Source organism: Dermacentor variabilis, chromosome 4, assembly GCF_050947875.1.
Source record: "Dermacentor variabilis isolate Ectoservices chromosome 4, ASM5094787v1, whole genome shotgun sequence".
NCBI lineage: Eukaryota > Metazoa > Arthropoda > Arachnida > Ixodida > Ixodidae > Dermacentor > Dermacentor variabilis.
In genome coordinates this window covers 126,374,903-126,394,563 of record NC_134571.1, presented here as the reverse complement: position 1 = coordinate 126,394,563, position 19,661 = coordinate 126,374,903, and the positions used below count along the sequence as shown (strand labels likewise).

Here is a 19,661-nt window from a genome sequence, read left to right as displayed (position 1 = left end):
AAATAAAATTACGTAATAGGAAACGCGGTATACAACGCCACCTAATATCGCGTCACCTACAGGACTACAGCTGAATGCCTCGCGCGGCTCCCGCCTTGATCGGTACGAATTTGGTGTCCTCAATCCCTTCCTGTGCTGTGCTTGATTGGCTCTGCGTATGCTATATAGTCTCGGCCACTAAGACGAGAGACCGCTCCCTGGAATTAAAGACAATGATACCGTGGCCAAAGTGATTCTGTTTGCAGAAGGTCACTATTGAGCTTATGCACTTCTTGAAGGTGACTGTACTGAACGACCACCCTATGACCGTTTTCCAAAGCACATCCAGGATTGTACGCACACTGACAACACTCTTATCTTTATTTCCCCATTTCGCTTTTCCCGAGTGTGTAGGGTAGTCGACAGGGCACGACCTCGGTTAACCTGTCTACTTTTCCACCCGTTTCTCCCTCTTTCTCGCTCATCAGGTTCAAGCTTTGCGGGGCGTTCCTACCTTCTCGCCTTCTCTACAGGCCAATCTTTGATTAACCTGCTAACAGCATGATTCGCGCATACGGCACTTCCTAACTATACTGTACGTGCGATCACTGCGGCCCCGTAAGATGCGTACGAGAGGGAACCCACATTTACAGTCTGTGGCTTGCAAAAGCTTCCCAATGTAAGCGAGAGGTCCGGACAAAACAGCACCGCCGGCAGACCCATGGCTCGTTTTCTTAATGTCGAGACGAATGACGCGCATACCCTGTAATTCCGCGCTTTGGCACACTCGCCGAGTAGAAGAAATCTCGGTTTTTTTTTTTCTCTTGTACTACAACCTCGCACCGACGAAGGCTTTGGGGCCACGTATAGCCGTACTCCTTCCTGCCCGCATCGACATCGACGTTATTGCAATATTAGCGGGAATAGCGCAGCTCTAATGGCCGCCGCCGCACTGCCAAAAAAAAAAAAAAAAAAAAAAGAAGAAAAGAGGAGCTCGATTGAGACGTGTCTCGTTCGCCGCGCGACGGCTCCGCGATGGCTACAAGACTCCTGGGCGATTCGCCAAACGGCCCGCACCGCGCGTCTACACGGCACCACCGGCCGGCGGCGGTGTACTGCGAACGGTGTGCACGGCGTCGTCGACGGCCGCTCTATCGCTTCGCTTGCCTTCCTTTTTCCTCCTCCTCCTCCTCCTCTTGTTCCTTCTCTTCCCCCGCTTCTTCAGTTTGCAGTCGTTCAGATAGTTCGTATAGTGGTCGCTCGCGAAGTCGTAGGCAGCGCCGCTGATAAGGAGGCAATAAAATCGGAGTGACCGCTTAATATAAAGAGAGAGCTGGCCGAGCTTGCTCGAAGCTTGCTTCGATTTTCTTTTTTGCCTCTTTAGCGGCATTGCGCCGCACCATATACGTACCTCAGGGTTCCTTTTTTTTTTTTTGGCCTTGTCTGTCTAATGGCGGCCCTTTATGAGCTCCGCAAGCGGCCGCGCTGAGAGCGCTGTATCTCCACGTGTATGTACGTGCGGCCAAGACGATTATATACAAGGAAGGGAGTGGGTAAGAAGGGTGGAGAGGGGGGGGGGGAGTGCACGCGCGGATGCGATATATATACGAGCTGATGACTATCGTTTGCCCGGGGTCCGAAATGGCCTCGCAAGGCAGAGGCGCTCTTCGCGAACCTGTAAATAGTGCGCGCACACACAAGGCGCTCCGAGCGCTCGCATTGCAAGGATGCGGGAATCCAGAGGAACCGAAGCGCCCGTATGGCTATGGTCCCTAGAATATTGGACCCTATAGTACGGCGAAGGACGCGGCTGCGAGGGAGGCGTGGTAGGAGTGTCACGTGTGCGTCAGGAACACCGCCAGGGCGCGCGCGCGCGCACGCGCGCCATTGGTAGGCCATTTGCTGATTGCAAGAAGGTTCCATTATAGGGAGACGGCCGAAGCACCGTGCGTGCAGATTCCTGTATATACGTACACGCATAGCCGCGGTCAGCGCTGAAGTTCTTGCAATGGGGAAAAAAAAAACATGCACTTACTGTATACGTAGGCACCGCGCGGGCTAGTTAGATTGACGGCGCGATAGAATACACGGCTGTAGCGGCAATCACGTTCCGCCGCTGATCACTATATGGGTCACCAGTTCGAACGCCAGAAGCTCGCGCGTTGGAACTGTTGTTTTAATTTCTGAGCTCCGTTCCTGAAGCAGGCATTCTCCCCGAGCACCTCTTTGAAACGTTCGGAGAAAAAGTGAACGGAACCGGAACTGCAGCGCTGTCGTACGTCGTCTCGCTCGGTTCCCTGAACTGATATACCAGTTAATTATAGTTGCGTAAGGTTTCTACGAGTTAGCTGCGGAGAGGGCGCGCGACTTATAGTTATTTGGCGAGATGTCATAAGCGGAAGTTGCGACATTCGAAGGTGTGTTCATAGCCTTCCTCCGTGCCGACTGCATGCAGGTTCGGCAAGGCATTGCTCGCCTTCAACTGCAAGTTATGTTTCGCAAACAACGAAACCATTGGCTAGATATCCTGCTGCTGTGGCGATGAATTAATTAGGCGCGCCGTCGGGTAACGTGCACCCCCGTTGCCGTCGAAAAAATTTAGGACCGTACTGTAATCAGTGACAACACTGTAATTAAAAAACGCTACGCGTGCGCTTAATTTGCCGCGCGCAGTGAAGACAATGCGAGCCCGCGCCCCGATACACTGAAACAACGAACGCAAACCACCGACATACAGGAGGCGAGCAGAAGACACGCTCGGAAGGACAAAACCGAACCGAGCCGAACATGATGCGCGAACAGAAAAGCACGGGGAAGAGCAATAAGTACATGAACAATCCCATTTTCGTCGCTGCTAAAGCCCCTGTAGTCGCCGCGGCAAAGCCGCGCGCTCTAGCGGAATTCCCCCGGGGTCTTCGAGCCGGCCGAATTCCGCCCCCCCCCCCGAACCCTCTCCAACTTAGAGATTCGTTTTTGACGAGCGACGCATATATTAGAGGAACCGGCGGCCGACCGCGCCGCGCCACGGTCCCTTCGGCATGTCAATGGACTTTGTGCGCGGGCCGCAGCCGCTGAACGGGAGTTCGCTCGCGCGTGCGTGCGCACGCTTGCAGAGCGTGATTGAAAAGCCCTTCCCTCTCTCTCTCTCCTCTACGAAAAAGAAAGCCTTTCGGCCCCCATTTCCCTTTCGCCCTCCGTCGTTCCATCTTCTTTCTCGCCGCCGCGCCGCTACTACTACTACCTTGTCGTGATGAGCAGCGCGGAGAACGCGCGGTGCCGTTTAATTGGACCGCAGACCTTTTTTGATTGGACGCACTTGTTGGCCTCTGGCACTGCGGACCCCGCCGCCACAGCGCCGCAGTGACGTTGGGCGAGGTGGGGGGGGGGGGGGAAGGCGACCGGGTCCGCCGACGACGTCACGTAGAATAATTGATGGTGCGCGGGCCCGCGCGTGCTTAATTGCGTGCAGTGCCGCTCGCGATGTCATAGCCGCAGCCACGGTAGCCTCGATCAGATAGCGCGAGGACGCGTTAGAACTTGGCCGCATTGACGGCTTCGTCGCTGGCTTTCTTCGAGTAGTTTGCTGCAGACTCCTCGCACCTCATACGCAAGCTCGAGAATGGTTTCTTCAAAGTCGTCGCGTCACCGAAGTTCTTTCGAGAGAGAGAGAGAGAGAGAGAGAGAGAGAGAGAGAGAGAGATCTTTAAAGTGTGCCGGAGTTGTTTGCCCGGCTACACGCCTATAACATGCTACGCTCCGAAGGTATGTCATGAAATGACACATTCATACATAATACACGCGCACATATCACACACACGAGTAAAAATTACACACTTTAACAGGCATACACAGTGTCTGGTTCAGGCCTGTGTCCAGAAGTAAGACTTAATGGCTGCGCACAAATGGCAGATGGCTGCGCCAGCCCTAGCAGCTCTGTAAGAACTAAGAATATGGTGAGGCTTGAACGAGCTGCGACTCAAGTTTAAAGTAGGTTTCGAGAGGTGCATCTGCCACAGCAATGCTTTTCCAACGGGAGGTACGCAATGTAAAGGCCGAAAACAGAAACGCGCAGTGTACCTGCTGTTGCACGCAACTAGACAGGTTACATATACGGCTTTGGCTGGTCTCTCAGGAGCGTGGACTTTGCTGAAGCCACCGGCGCTATTACAGCTGACAGTGTTCTATCTGTGTCAGGAAACAGCAGTGCATAAGAGGACACGGTCTTCATACTGTGTTTGCAGTCTGGCGGGCGGTATCGTGCTAGGACAGTGAATTGAAAGCTCTTATCGTCAGGTTAACCCAGCCATCCGAAAATCTACCACATGCACCCAACCGAAAGAGAAGTTGTCGGAGCACGAAATTATATATATATATATATATATATATATATATATATATATATATATATAACGGACAATGGAATGGTTATACAGGAAAGTATCCACATCACTTTCGTTTTTTAAAGGTGTATTTAGTTTGTTGCAATTTATTATTATTATTATTATTATTATTATTATTATTATTATTATTATTATTATTATTATTATTATTATTATTATTATTATTAAAGTTTGGATATTGCAGGTTCCGAAAATTCTTGTGGCTGGTGGTAATTCATAACACGAAACTTCCGGAATGCCCCGTGGTAATCTCAATATTACAACCACCGGGCGCCGGATGAGTTTGGACTGGTGGAGCCTTCATGCGGCGGCGCCAGGAATGTGATGGCATGTGACGGCCTAGTCGGACAAACACCCGTTTAGGAGGTGTTGGCCCCACTCGGCAGACGCTGCCCCCAGCTATGTTATTTAATATGTTCGGTCTTTTCATTTCCCCTGTTTTGCGTTGCCGAAATACCACGCGAAAACAAATCTGACCAAACGTGTGTTTTTGGGTGAACCAACAGTTACTGAAACATGACTGAAGCTGGTTGATTAGGCCATTCACTTCAATCGTTTTTCATCGCGCCCTCACCAGATGGAACGGCGGAAAGACTGGATACGCCCAGTCTCGAAGCACATGGTCGCCGACGCTTTCTACACCGCGGGTTCATGCGCTGGGGTAACCGAGCTGATGCACCGTGGTAGACAGGGAGAGCGAGAACATTTGTGACGCATTCTGACTGAATTTGGACCCAGGGCGATCACGTAGAGCTCACCCGTGGCGCAGAAAAGAAAAAAAAAAAGAAGAAGACGCTAGCAGCCGCGCGCTCCGAATATTGCGTTTCAATCACTCACCACTGTACATTTCCGACGCTACTTTGCTATGTATGCTCTAGTATACCTGTAGTTGTAACATTAATAAAGGAGCCGCTCATAAGCAAGAGCTTCGTGTCCCATGGGAAATGCCTGTCTTCGGCTCCCGCAGCTGTAACGGCTCCGGAGCTTGGGCTTCGTTACGAAGGCCAACGCTCCCGATCGTGACGCAAGGAAGATCTTCATTACTTCTATAGCTGTCGAATGGAAGTTAGAGCGCGCACAAGTGCTCTATAGCTCGTGCAATGAGGGAGAGAGAAGGATATTCTTGAAGATGGGAAGGAAAGGTTGGGGTAAAGTGCAGCGCAGTAACTGTCTCTCAGCAGAGGACACCTCAACCGCGCTGCACAGGCGGTAGGCAATGAAAGTAGGGGGAAAGAAAGAGGGACGCGACGCACACGTACCAGTCGTGTGAAAGAGAGAGAGAAGGAGATTCTTGAATATGGGAAGGAAAGGTTGGGGTAAAGTGCAGCGCAGTAACTGTCTCTCAGCAGAGGACACCTCAACCGCGCTGCACAGGGGGTAGGGAATGAAAGTAGGGGGAGAGAAAGAAAGAAGTGGAATACAGTAGAACGCCTTTATGAGGAAGGGCTTGGGGCGTCCGAAATCCTTCGTTATACAGATCACTTCGCTGTAAAGGTCGCGCAGCGCCCGTATAAGAACTATATAGTAATTCCGTGCGGTACTCGAGTGTAGTTGGCGGCGGCTTCAGAGAAGCGCGCGTAAGGCTTGAACATCGCGCTTGCTTTGTCTGCTGCGTCAGGGTTTCGATCGCACCCTCAATGTGTATAGAAAAAGTATATGCAACAAGAGACGATATACGAACACCGAGTCACAATCACGGCACACGATCACATATTCAAAGTACCAAGCACTGTATACACGGCACGTTTTCAAAGAAGTGCCCGAGTCCTCGCTTACGAATACAAAGTTACACAGAAAGTGATCGCGAGCATATGACCGTTGCGGAACCCGCTTCACCGTTGCGGAACCCGTTTCGCCAAACAAGTCAACATGTTATCACTAAAAACAACTGTAGTCACTCTGGTAACCTTTGTACTCTTCTGACAGTACTTCGTCAATGTTTGATTAACGAGAAAATCAGAGCACTCTTCGTGCGCCACTTCGGTAGCAGCGAAAGTCTTTTATCTCAATATCTCCCATGCAAAGCCCTTAAAGAGCACAAACGCCATGTTGGAGGTCATATGTGGCAAGAACGCGCCTTTCGGGAGTCGGGGGGAGGGGGGGGAGGGGATTGAAGCCACAACGTCGACGCCGACCCCCATTTGCAAGAAAAATCGCATTACCTGAACGTCACCGTGTAGGCGTGATGTTGTTATGATACTTGCAGCGACCCAAGCTGACGTCAAGAAAGGTTAATTGATGTGCGGCAGATTCCCGTTGGCTCCAGGGGTCACATATACCCAGCGGCACACACGCAGTTGCCGCGTGATACATACCAAATGGTACGTATTTTACACATTTTTCATGCATAATCGGTGATTTTTTTTTCTGCACTTCCCCTATTTACATGACTAAGCACGCGACAACAGTAGCGTGCTGTTGTAATCGCACCGCTGGTACGAGTTGTTGGGAACTCGGCGCTGACGCCCGTTGTTGCACCTGGGTCGCAAGCCCCAAGGGTAGCGTTGGCCTGGCGGCCTGGGGTACAACTGGAAGCATCCGAAGGTCCCGGCAAAGCATGAGTCGACTGGTAACAACAAAACAACTTGTTTATTCTAACATCGCAAAGAGTTGGCGCTCAGGTTGACCGAAGTAGAGAGACGGGAGTGCACTTTACTCAACAGAAGAAATCGGAGCCCTCTTTTGGCGTCCGGGGGCAGCTGCTTTTATACTCTCGCAGTTGAGGGCAAGAAGGAACCCCTCTATAGACGAGCACGTGACTGTGCCGCTCGGGTACAATGGGATAAGGTGGCGCAGCCGTCGTGCCGGCGCCGTTCGGGCACAATGGGGAGGAGAAGGTGGCTCATACTGTCGTGTCGGCGCCGGTCGGGCACAATGGGGAGGAGAAGGTGGCTCACACGTCGTGTCGGCGCCTGTCAGACCCCTCGCTTCACAGCTGTTGGGAGCTCCTCTCCCCGGCTGCCGCGCTTCGACAAGCGTGGGCACCAATATGCACATACACTCACACACGCACATGAAGACACGTGGCATCGGAACATGCCTGGACGCGCTTGGCGGGGAGGCGTAGCGGCGGCGCCGAACGGGCCAAAATGTCTGCCGCTTTGTTGCAGCCGCGCCGGCTAAACCGCGCGTCGTAGGCGAAACGTAACAGTGCACAGCAAATAACATCTGGAATGTAAATGCTGGAAGCTTTTTACCGCGGTGAGCTCTGTTGGCTGGGCGCATTTGCATCGAAATTCGCGCTAGTTTTCTACTTCATATCGTACCTGGTGCCCTGAATGTGGCCTACCTCGTCATGTGGCCTATACCTCGTACACACGCCAACGCTCTGACTTCTGCCGTTCGCGACGCTGCTCGTCAGCTCGTCGCTGACGCGCTGCTGACGCCTTACGACGGCCGCCCGCGGTGCCTATACACAATCATAATCATCATCGTAACAATCTTCTCCTTCTTTTGCAGTCCATTATGTGAAGAAAGCCTCTCCCATCAGCTTAAATCACCCTTGCGTCGCGCCAGCTGACCCACCGTAGGCCTGCAAATTTCCTCCATTTCATCACACCGCAACCTGCCGTCCTCGATTGCGCTTACTCCTCTTGCCACCCATTCTATCCCAATAAACCGCTGCATGTCTACTCTACGCATTACCTGACATGATCGATCAACCGCACTTCTCCCTCTTGATCTCGGCTATAGAATATTGGCTATCACTTTGCGCCCTAAACCACCACCGCTGTCTTCCTGTCTCTCAACGTTACGCCCATCGTCTTCGTTGCATCGGTTGCTGCGCAATACTTGGCTTCTTCTCAAGCTTTTTTGATTACCCTCTAAGTGTCAGCCCCGTAAGGTTATATAGCACCGGCAGAATGCAGTGATCGGGCATTTTTTTTTTTCTTTGTAAGGAAAACGGCAAGCTGCTCCAATCACGACTTAAGGGAGTGTCGACCAACTTCGGTTATACCCGTTTTGATTCGTCTGGAAATGTCGCCTTTCACGACTATGCACAGTCGCCTGCAAAAAAAAAAAAAAAAAAAAAAAAAGAACTTTGAAGGACACGGGATTTGAGAAAAAAGCTGAATTTCTTGCGTGCGACGTCCAGGCACACTACCTCCAATTCGAAGTTTCAATATTTTTTTTTTTTTTTACCACGCTTTTGCGACCTGCACAGTGGTCCATGTAATTAAGATGCGCCACGCCTCAAGACAACAGAAATTCTCGCCTGCCGGGAAACTCGTGCTCCGCAAACTTTTCCGGTCCATTTTGTGTACACAGTGCACGGCGAAAACAGTAATAAAAGGGCGCGGCGGAGGTGATCAATCCATTGGCTTTAGAGCGAGCGCAGACGCAGGAGGCGTGGCACATACAACTCCAGCCCAGCAGCCCCGTCGGTCATCAGGCCGCTCTCCTGCCTGACGCGAACGAGAGACGACAGAAAACAGTCGAGTACGCGCTATAAATAGATAGACCGCGGGCGGTGGTATATCGTACCTCGCACAAGAGGCTCACTGTGCCGGGCCGCCGAGCGGGCTTTTTTTTTTTTGTTTTGTTTGTTTGTTTTCTCGGGAAAAAGAATGCATGAAGACGGGCGCCACGCCGGTGAACTTTTCACTCAGGGCCGATTATGTCGGCTAATTAATCTTGCTCCTCGCTAATTCACGGTTTAGCGGCGTCCGCGTGATAATTGCGCGTATACCGCGAAACCCGATGCCTGCTTGCACGACGCGTGCGCGGCACAGCCTTTTCTTCTTCCACCTCAGCGTTTGCTCGGGTTCCTTCTTTCCTTGTTTTAATTTTGGTACCTCTTTCTCCCTTTCTTCGTGCCCTCCCTCCTTTAGAGGGTCGTCTTCGAGCCGCGGACGGCTCCGACTCCTCCCCCAATTTTCGCCCCTCTCCCCCGAAAACCCCTGCTAACCTACAGCTAGTAACGCGTCTCCCCTAGGCTCGCGTATACGCGACCGAACTGAACAGAGCACGTCTGGCCGAACGTTTTTTTTTTTTTATTTTTCGTCTAATTGTAGGCTTGGCGCCTCGAACGGCGCTGGTCCAAGAAAAGTTTTTCGGGATGAAAGCGAAAAGGGAGCGTCGTCGCATGCAGGCGGCAGAGGTAACTGGAACAAAGAAGCGAACAAAAGAAACGTGCAATGTGTTATTAGAATGCCCGCGCACATACTTGGACGCGCGCTCCTCGCCGTAAGAGAAAAGAAAAAAAAGAGAGAGAGAGAGAGAACGCGTGTTCAGTTCGTATAGGGGCAGCACGATATTCTAAGGCCGGCGATTTTCGGAAGTCCTCGCAGAACGTTAACCGGAAATGCGGAGGGAGCAGCATATACATGCGCCCGCGGGACCCTCTAGCCGATAGCATGCCGCGGTTTTTCAGCCAGCATGTTTTTTTTTTTTTTTTTAGCCTGCTGTCTATAAAGACAAAAACAACGTCGCCTGCTCATCCGGGGCTTTCGAAACTCCAACGCGGGAGCGGTGGGTTCGCGTGCGCAATGGCAGTTATGGGACGAGTTTGGTTTGCGCTGGCAATACCGAAACAGTGGAACCGACGACGTCGTGTCTGCAGGAGTTTCCTGTCTTTTTCTTTTTTTTTTCTTCTCCATGTTGCAGCTTGGTACTTGATTGAAAGTGCTGTGTGTATACATGCATGAATATCGACAAGACGAAGAACAAAAAAAAAAAAAATTAATCAGGGCATGTGAGCTGGGGTCATGTGGTGTATGCAGAATTAAGCACAAAATGAACAAATATCTTCGTAAAAAATAAAAAAAATATATAAAAGAGACAGCGGTTGATCAAAGGATACGAAACTTGCGAAGGTTGAAGACTGGGCGTGTTAGTATAGCATATTAGAGAGCGCTCTGTGGTGTGTGTTTCTCTTCTGTGTGTCTCGTCAAAATGTTGCGCAATCCAACCTCTAATATGATCAAGGGAGCGTCGGAAGCGATAGAACGCAAACTACATAGCAATATCGAAGAATGAATGAACGTATGAATGAATGAATTAAAAAGAAAAGATAACAACAAATGTAAAGAAGTTGCGAAACGTACGGATCATAAACATAAATGGAGAAAAGTGATCACTTCCAATTTAGCGAAAGATACAGCGCGGATGAGGGGATTAAAGAAACATACATGGATATATGCATTAGAAGAAGTAGAAAGTGCGCAACGGAATGTGTGCTGACAGCTGTTTTACTTATTCCAATGTCAGTTTTGTTTTTCGTTTCTTTCGGCAGTGTTGCGGTCACCTCCCTTCTGAAGAGTAGGCAGGCGTTGTGCCCCTTCCGGTGGCAGTTGCCAGCCTGCTCCTCGCTTTCCCTTCCCTGTTACCTGTGTATAGGTGTTCAAAACAAATAATAATAATAATAATAATAATAATAATAATAATAATAATAATAATAATAATAATAATAATAATAATTGCGTCTATCGTCCTACAGCTGGAAGCCTCAAACAACAAGACCCGATCTTGACTATTCCTACATCTATGGTGGAGGGCGAGTGGTGAATGCGGCGAAGCGCGGTTGTCTCGGAGGTCAGCCCTCTTTGATAGGAATAAAAAAAAGCGAACAGTTGGATGAAGTTTGCCGGTCACATTAAGAAGGAACGAGCCTAGACCGCCATAATAATTTGCAGCCGTCACATCAGAAATTTGCAGACGTGATGTGCAGTTGGTAAATACAACGGAACCGTGGAGGAAAAAAAAAAATTAATAAACGAAGAACGGCAAGGCTCTGAGGAGGGCCTTCCAAAATTTTGCGGTTTTTCTTAGCAGTTCTTACCATCTGTAACGAATAGTTGCGTATGGTTATCCGGCCGTTTCATGTTATTTGACTTTTTAGCTTTCCAAGCCCTTTTACCTTAGTGGCGGTATGTGTTCAATACTTCTGAATAACATTTAATCAAAAACGAAGAGAGGATCCTCGTTTCTTCCATCCGCTTTGTATACTTCGCGATCTGCTGCCTCTTCGAAGTTGACTGCTTCAATATGTGGGGGGGGGGTAGAGGGGGGCGATAAAGAAAGAAAATAATGAAGGCAAGCCGTGAGACAATGAATAAGCAAAAATATGTATCCCCCCCCCCCCCACCATTTCCCGCCAATCGGGAAAACGTGAAATGATGGAGCTTCGCTCGCGTGCTCACCCGCTATATCCCTCCTTCTCCGCAGGCCTTCTCCTTTCGGTCCGTTCTCTCGCATATTTTCCAACGCCGTTATTACGCTTTGCTTTTGACACTTTCATCATATTTCTCTACTCACTATATATACGATGCTGCGCTTCCAGCCGTAATGCGTGTGCGCGCCGGAGGTCGGGCGGCATATATTGTATAGCAGGTATACGGCCGCAGGTCGCAGGAAAAGTCAAGCCCCTCCCTTTCGCGTCGTCTTCTTGTTCTTCTTTCGCTCTGCATCTCTCTCTCTCTCTGTCTTTTGTTTCTTTCATTTTGACTTACTATATCTCATGGAACTTCTGTTTTGAGAGCGGAACACTGCAGTGTGTCGGCGGCGGAGGGCGGTGATCAAGGCAGCAAGCCAAGCCAAGCCGTGGTCGGGCAGGCGGGAGACCGTCCAGAGCAAAAAGAGAAAAGAAGGTGCAGCTGGAGCGGTGCCGGAGAGGAACGGCGTATGTCTATAATTTGGAGACGGATGCGCCGGTGTGTGTGAGGGCCTACCTGGAGCCGAGAGACGCGTCGCGACCACCGCCACTGCACGCACACACGCGCATACGCGCACAAACGCACATGCAGGTTGGTAGCTATAGGTAGACATACGTACACAGCTGAAAGAGAGAGAGAGAGAGAGAGAGAGAGAGAGAGAGAGAGAGAGAGAGAGAGTCCGTTGGCGGTATACTCCTGCACTCGCACTTGCGCACACGCGTACAGACACACACGTGGGGGATAGGGAGTGCGTGCGATGGCGTTTGTTTTCGCGGTCCCGCGCTTCTTGGGGCCTCGTCGGTGTGTTCTGCGCGCCTCTGTTCGGGGTGTGGTCGCGCGCGGGGCGGGGTAACAACGAACACGTGTCTGCTGGCTGGCTGGCGCCATGCGCCAGCGTCCTTGTTCTTTTTCTCTTTCTCGGAGGATACGCTATAGCCGTAACGTTCTCGCGCTCTCGAGGTTGCAGACCCTTCTTTCTTGTTTTTTTGTTTGTTTGTGCGTTTTCTGTAATGGGAGGAGAGAACTACAGCGGCTATCCTAGAACGGGAGCAGCGCGCGGTTTCTGGCACCCGAGTCGCGGGGGCGAATGCCGAGGGCACCGGGGGAGGCACCGAGTGCAGACTATAACGCGCGCACGCACGCACGCGCCTCTGCACAAACGCAGCGCGCTGAACGCAGGAGGCTCGGCGTCGACGGTTCTCTCTGCTCGCACTTGAGTGTTCCGGGAACCGCCCCCGACGAGTGTCCGTAGCGGGAAGATTAATTAATATTTGGGGTTTTACGTGCCAAAACCACTTTCTGATTATGAGGCACGCCGAAGTGGAGGACTCCGGAAATTTTGACCACGTGGGGTTCTTTAACGTGCACCTAAATCTAAGCACACGGGTGTTTTCGCATTTCGCCCCCATCGAAATGCGGCCGCCGTGGCCGGGATTCGATCCCGCGACTTCGTGCTCAGCAGCCCAACACCATAGCCACTGAGCAACCACGGCGGGTATAGCGGGAAGACGATCGGCACGGAGGCCACGGTCGCTTAATAGCCGCCTTGCCGCCGGACATTCCCTTAGCAACTCTCCCGATTTCCCGCTGCGTGGATTGGCTGCGCGGCGGGCGTCCCTTTAGGGCGGTGATGAGCGCTGAGGGAAAGTGCGGAATCGGTCTCTCCTTTTAGCTGCTTCACGAGCGATGCTATCAGTGCTGCAGGTATTAAGATTAAATTATGTGGTTTTACGTGCCAAAACCACATTCTGATTATGAGGCACGCCGTTGTGGAGGACTCTGGAAATTTTGACCACCAAAGGTCCTTTAACGTGCACCTAAATCTAAGTACACGGGTGTCTTCGCATTTCGCCTACATGGAAATGCGGCCGCCGTGGGCGGGATTCGATTCCGCGACCTCGTGCTCAGCAGCCCAACACCATAGCCACTGAGCGACCACGGCGGGTCCTGCTGCAGGTATGTGTATACAGTTAGGGAACGGGCGTCTGCAGTCTTATTACATCTCACGACACTCCAACAAACCTTCGCGTACAATCGCGGAGAACATCTGAAAGGCACATTCCAGCACTGTTATTTATTTATTTATTTATTTATTTATTTATTTATTTATTTATTTATTTGTTTGTTTGTTTGTTTGTTTGTTTGTTTGTTTGAAAATGCCTCACGACCCCGTTCTGGGCACTGGGTAAGGGAGGCATCGAGAACTATAGTCAAGAAAAGTGCAAACAAAGTAAAAAAAACAAAAAAAAATCTGGAAAGCGATATTACAGCAAGTCTGAAATAAGAAAAGAAAATATATGTGGCCTTAAAAATTAACGACGCAATTATAGCAAACGAGGCACTGGTATAAAACATTCGACGGAGACACAGGTACTCCGTACACGCGGACTTTGTTCGGTAAAATGGGGGAAAAAATCGTGGATCTGCATTGCATAGTGATATCATCTACAATCGCAAACATTTTCGGCTACCGATTCCTTCTTGATTAATGCCGACGTACTTCGGTAAACCCGCGAATAAGAAAAGATATATGCAGATCCCACGCACTCTGGGAATCGATGTATAAGCGAAGCTTTGTTTGCTGTTAGCGTTCATTGACGTTATTTGGCGGTGATATATTGACAGACCACAGCGCTCATTCGTCTGCTCAGCAATAATGGCGCCGAAGCGTGCACGCTTCGGCGCCATTCTGGGTTGTAGCCTTGTAGTTCACAAAGCTGCCTCCTCTTTATTCACTCGCTATAGCATGCAGATCTGTTGTGTTAAACGACCTTTGTTTTAACTGCCGCTGCAGCGAAATAGTGTGGCCAACTGTTTCGTTCCCCACATTTGCACACACCCAACTGCTACTACGTATAACTGCGCCGAAAAGCGCAAGTTCATTCAACGTGCCACACCGTGGACAAACCGGACGAAACGTATTCCGGGGAGCCACGTCCCGGAGAGACGCGGGACGCAATTCAATGCCTCGGTGAGCATCGCCGTCCTTATCTGACTCCCGCAAACGCAACTCGAGGAGTCGCGCAAATACGTCGAGAACAAAGCGCCAGATAATTGGACGGGTAATTAATTGAAGCGCGTGTTCGCGCGGACACTCCGCTGACGCTGCAGCGAGCATGCCGCGCGATAACGAGGACGCGCGGCAGCATTAGCGCGAGATTACGAAGTCGCGCGCTGCTTTGCATATATACAAAAAAAAAAAAAATTCCTCGTGACTGCATCGGTCGTCCGTCCGTCTCCCTTATCTCCGTCGTCGAAGTTCCGCTCCACCGCCGCAGCAGCAGCGAAAAAGCGCGCACCGGACCCACTTTCGCCGCGCAGGTGGACACTCGCTCTGTATGGCACCTAACAAGAAGACACGCACGCGGAAAGAAAAAAAAAAAAAGCAAACAAACCACGCTTATTAAAGCAGGCGCGAACACACAAGTATTCGCGGTCTCATTAAAAACAGCTGCGCGGTGTCGTGAAAGCTAGAGCTGACGGCCGCGGTTAAGAGCCAGGATGAAATTTACACGACTTTTCGCGCGTAAAAGATCAATCAGGTTAACCAAGTTTAGGGTTAGGTTATAGGTGACCCGGCGATGCATCTTATAGCGGCCTGCCTATCGCTAAAGGCGACCAAGTGCGGTCACTTCGCTGACCCGGCTTTCGACTATTAGCTGGAGCCCCCGCTGTCGCTTCAGTAACACTGCACGGTACTTCTTTCAGCAGTCCGCAGGGACGGGGAACAGAAAGCGAATAAGTGGTCGCGAATGGCCCCTCGGATTCGTTCCTGCAGCGCTTGCTTTTCCTTTAGCGACGCGAATGTCATTCGCTCCGAGGCATAGTGGTAAAGAAGAGGGCGCTCGTTAGTATATGCAGATGAGGGCTCCATCGCGGTGCGGATAGCAGCGCGCTGTATACAGTCAACTCGCGCGCGCACGCATATATGCTCGCATCGCCGCCGACGCCAGCAAAACAGAAACCCACTGGTCGTTCGTCGGTCCGCAGAAACAAAAGCAAGCGACCTCTACCCGTATGTACACATCGCCGTCTGGTCCTGGTCCAAGGAAGGTCCCGTCCGTCTGCTCAGGCGGGCACACAAACACACACACACGGACACCAACCGCGGCTGAGTTGACTTGGCACGGCGCGCGCGGTCGAAATGATAAAGACCGGGTTGTTGCCGTCCGAGGCCTCCAATTTCTTTGTCTCTCTACACACGTTACACACTGAAGTGGAGGAGGAGGGGGAGGAGGCATTCTTTGCTTCGGGAGGCCGCAAATCACCTCGAGCGGTGGCTTGCTTTGTCTTGTCCTTGCTGCCTCTCCGCTCTTCCTCTGTCTGTCTGCCGGTGGTGGTGGTGGCGGTGGTGGGCGGCCACGGCTGCTCGTCACTCTTTTGCGCCCAGCGTTGCGGTCTCTGCGGCCGTCGTTTATACGCACGCCCTCTTGTTCTTCGCGGCGTACGCATCGCGTTGCCCGCATGGTGGTCGCATGCGTGCAGTACAACCGCAGCGTCCAGATTGTGCGCCCGCTCCTTCCGAGCCTGCCCTGCCTGGGTGCCTGCTTTTCTCGGATCTTCTTATTCAATCTTCGTCTGCACCTCCCCCTCCTTCCGTTGACCAGATTCCCCGCCGACTCGGCGATTCCCTCATTGCGAGGCCTGGTCCTCTTGTCTTTTTCCTTCGGTATACGAGGGAGGAACGTGTGTTTATAAGATCCGTTTTGAAGATTGACATTCGGGGACTTGCGCGAGCACGCCTGCCTCTTCGTCGTCGCGCCCTGGCCGTCTCTTCGTGGGTGTATCCGCAGCAGGCGTGCGGTGGCTGCAGGACGTGAGCCGCACTGTAGTGCCCGTATATATATATACTGCTGCCGTGATTTCGTGATGCGACCCGCCTTGGAAAGCTTCGAACGAGAGGACACCGCGTAGTGTATATACTGCGGTTCGATCGAGCTTCTGCGCCGGTGGCCGTGGCTGTGACGACGTTATTTCTGTACGCTGTTTATTTAAATTAAGGGACTTGACGTCCAGTGGCCTTCGAGATCACACCGGCGACCCTCGCGCTCAGCAGCACAAAGCCACGTCCACTGAACCATATCGCGGGGCAGACAGGGCGACTGGTCTTGGGTATTTATTTATTTATTTATTTATTTGTTATGCATATTTTTTATGTGCTGCAGAAGAAGCAAACAGAAAGCGATCGAACGCCGAGGCCGGACAGACTATATACAGTGCCTCCAACAATATATGTAGCTGTGAGGAGACGCCCACACACCTTCTTTGCGTCTTCCTGTGCTATAGCGACGAGAGACAAATGAAGTGATCTGTGCTTGATAGACTGGCGAATTGTTCGCTACACCAGAACAAGAATGTTCTAGGCCAGTGCTCCCAAACCAACTCTGCGCAGAAGAGCATACGTATACGTCCGCGCTACCTGAAGTTCCGGGGGTCTACATACGGGTCTTCATAATAGACTCTGTTAATGATACAGCCTGGTACTGCTGGATCGTGCAAGCGTTTTACTTGTTTTCCGCTTTCCTCTCTCTTTCTGTCCCCGTACCCCCTCCCTTCGTGCTCTAGTTAATCTCCCTGACTTTCGATACATCTATGCCTTCCACCCCTCTCTCTCTCGACCGGTCAGTGGCTGAAGAGTAGATATATTAGCACTTGTAATTAAGGCCGCACTATTGCTAAGTCCAATAGTTCATGAAAGCGAGATTGGAAAAGCTGCGATTGAAGGTCTTATGTAATAACTTTCCGTTTCCAGTTACCGTATAACAGATCGATCACGTCCCGCAAAATTTCCTTGGCGTGCGTTATTTCCAGCGCCGGGAACACCCGCACCCACCCAGCCAATGTCGCGGATTGCGTGACGTCAGCGGCTGCAGTACAGAAAAGGAGGCACACGATTGCGGCTGCGTGCACCGGCGCGACCGTGGCGCGCGGTTTCTTGCCGCCCGTAAAGCATTCAGCTTCGTCGGGTTTCAGAAAAGCAATCTCGGCGCGCACGCTATAGGAGTTTCGTGTAAACGCCGCCAGAGGTCGCGCGCATTTTTACGTACAACGCGTTCTATACGGGCATACATGCGCCACGGAACATTTGCCGTTTCGTTCGTGTGGCGTGCAGAGCCCATAAAAGAATTTGTGATGGACGCGAAACCGGTGGCGAAGACAATGCTTAAAGCGATAAAATATAAATGAAGCCTTTAACTTAAAGCTTTACGTCTATTTCGTAGCTTGGGTGCATAGTCGCAGATACGTTTCGATATGCAAAACTGATCGATTGATTGATTGATGTCAAAAAAGAGGGAGTTAGCTTAACGAAAGCTGGAGCTGTCGGACACCCGGTACATGTACGCCTCGCTATACTTCCGATGCGGATAATTGAGATGCTACGAAAATAACGCAAAAGAAAAATAAAGAAATACGACGAAATATTAACATTCCTAACAGTAAAGAAAACGTTGACAGACGAAATTCAAGTATCAAATGTGAAAGAGCACTCGAAATTCTAACTGGCATGACGATAAAGCTTCGTGGCCTTCGTGGTAATTATGATCATCGGGGTCTCGATCAAGCCTCAGGAATTAGGACACAGGAATGTTGTTGGGGCTTGGCGTTTAAAAGAAACACATTGAACATATGAGACATGCCGCTGCGGAGGGATCCGGATAAACTTGCTGTGCAGCTTCACGGTGTTCCTTAATGTGCCCCAAAGGCTCGATCCACAAGCGAGCAATGAACGCGGAATGCGGTCGCAATTTGTTAGGAACCTGTTAGGAACCTCGCGCTCAGCGAAACAACGCCAGGGCCACTGAGAAAGTGAACTATAATGTCCCAAAGTATTTTTTTACATAGTCCATATACACGCAACGCTCGCAATCAGAATACCTGTGGAGGTGATCCAGTGGGTCTGTTGAAAAAGCAGCCGCCGTATAGCCCGGTGCCAGCTCCAGTTAAGGCAGGTCGACTTACCTGCAAAAAAAAACATTGAAGAAACAAATAAACATACGTACACAACTACGTACATTACGATTACGTCGGCATATATATATATATATATATATATATAGTTATTCGAAATGCGAACACACGCACAAGAGGAGCGGCCGATGTCGCTCATGATTCAACCATTTCATACACAACAATTAAAAAAGAGATGCAGTGAAAACATAACGGGGTGGGGTTAACAGTTGTATGTATAGAGAAACCGCGGGCGGGGCTTTCGGCAAGTGTCACTGCGGTCGTATGCGCAAAGCTTTAAAACCCATCGCAGTGACACTGACACGATCAGCGCCCCTCCCCCGCCCCCTCCCCCAACCCCCACCTTTGATTTCTTGAAACGGGCCGGCGTTCTGTCGGTATGCCAGAGAGCCCTGCGTGGCATCTAAATACCGCAGATTGTTAGGGTTGGCGTCTGACACCACGTGGCGACAGGTCATTCACCCTAACTTCTGAACCGGAGCCCACGTGCACCGGAGGGGTCATTCACCCGACCTTCTTCCCGGATTCGTCGATGAGAGGATCGACCTCTCCATGCCGTGCTTGGTATTGCAGGAGGAGGGGCCCTCTCTCCGTGCCTGTCACGTGTCATCGATGGAAGCAAGATCCCTCCCACATTTGTAGAGAGCTATATAAGGGGCTCCGAAATGTACTTTGATATATTTCTTACTTGAGACTTCATACTTCTTACTTCATGCTTTCCTTATTTTCTTTCGACTACCTTTGAATAAACAGTGCAAGTTTCGCACTAGCAAATCGTCTCGCCCCTCCTTCGTCGCCATGATCTACCGGACGCCTGCAGCCCGCCGACAACGCCACGCTACCCAATAAGTAATGTCGGTCGAGCTTCGATAGGCAGGCGTCGCTACTTCTCGGCAGCAGTACGGTACGCTACCCTGGAGTACGCAAGAAGATACGTTATGCGCAACCCACATAGCGTATGTATAACGACACGTAAAAAGTTCACGAACAACAACAACAACAACAACAAAAGAAATGACGGATGATGCTAAGGGGCGGTCGAGGCGCAAAGAAGGTCCCCGAAAAGGGTGTTGCGTGCGCGCCCGCGTAAGAACGCGACACGTAAAGAGGTTAAGCGAAACCATAAACAAAGACCGAAGGTGAGCGTTGTTCGAGCCCG

General features: G+C 51.0%; 1 protein-coding gene across 3 annotated transcripts in view; it reads right to left on the bottom strand.

The window, feature by feature from the left end:
* The window catches only part of LOC142579726 (uncharacterized), a 460,731-nt gene that overhangs the window by 184,021 nt on the left and 257,049 nt on the right, over positions 1-19,661 (bottom strand). For 2 of the 3 annotated variants that reach the window (XM_075690223.1, XM_075690224.1), the window contains one exon: positions 18,410-18,493. The exons of the other annotated variant lie outside the window; for it this stretch is intronic. In XM_075690223.1, coding sequence (XP_075546338.1) covers positions 18,410-18,493 — 84 coding nt within the window. The remainder of the gene's footprint in view (positions 1-18,409; positions 18,494-19,661) is intronic. 3 annotated transcript variants of the gene reach the window in all.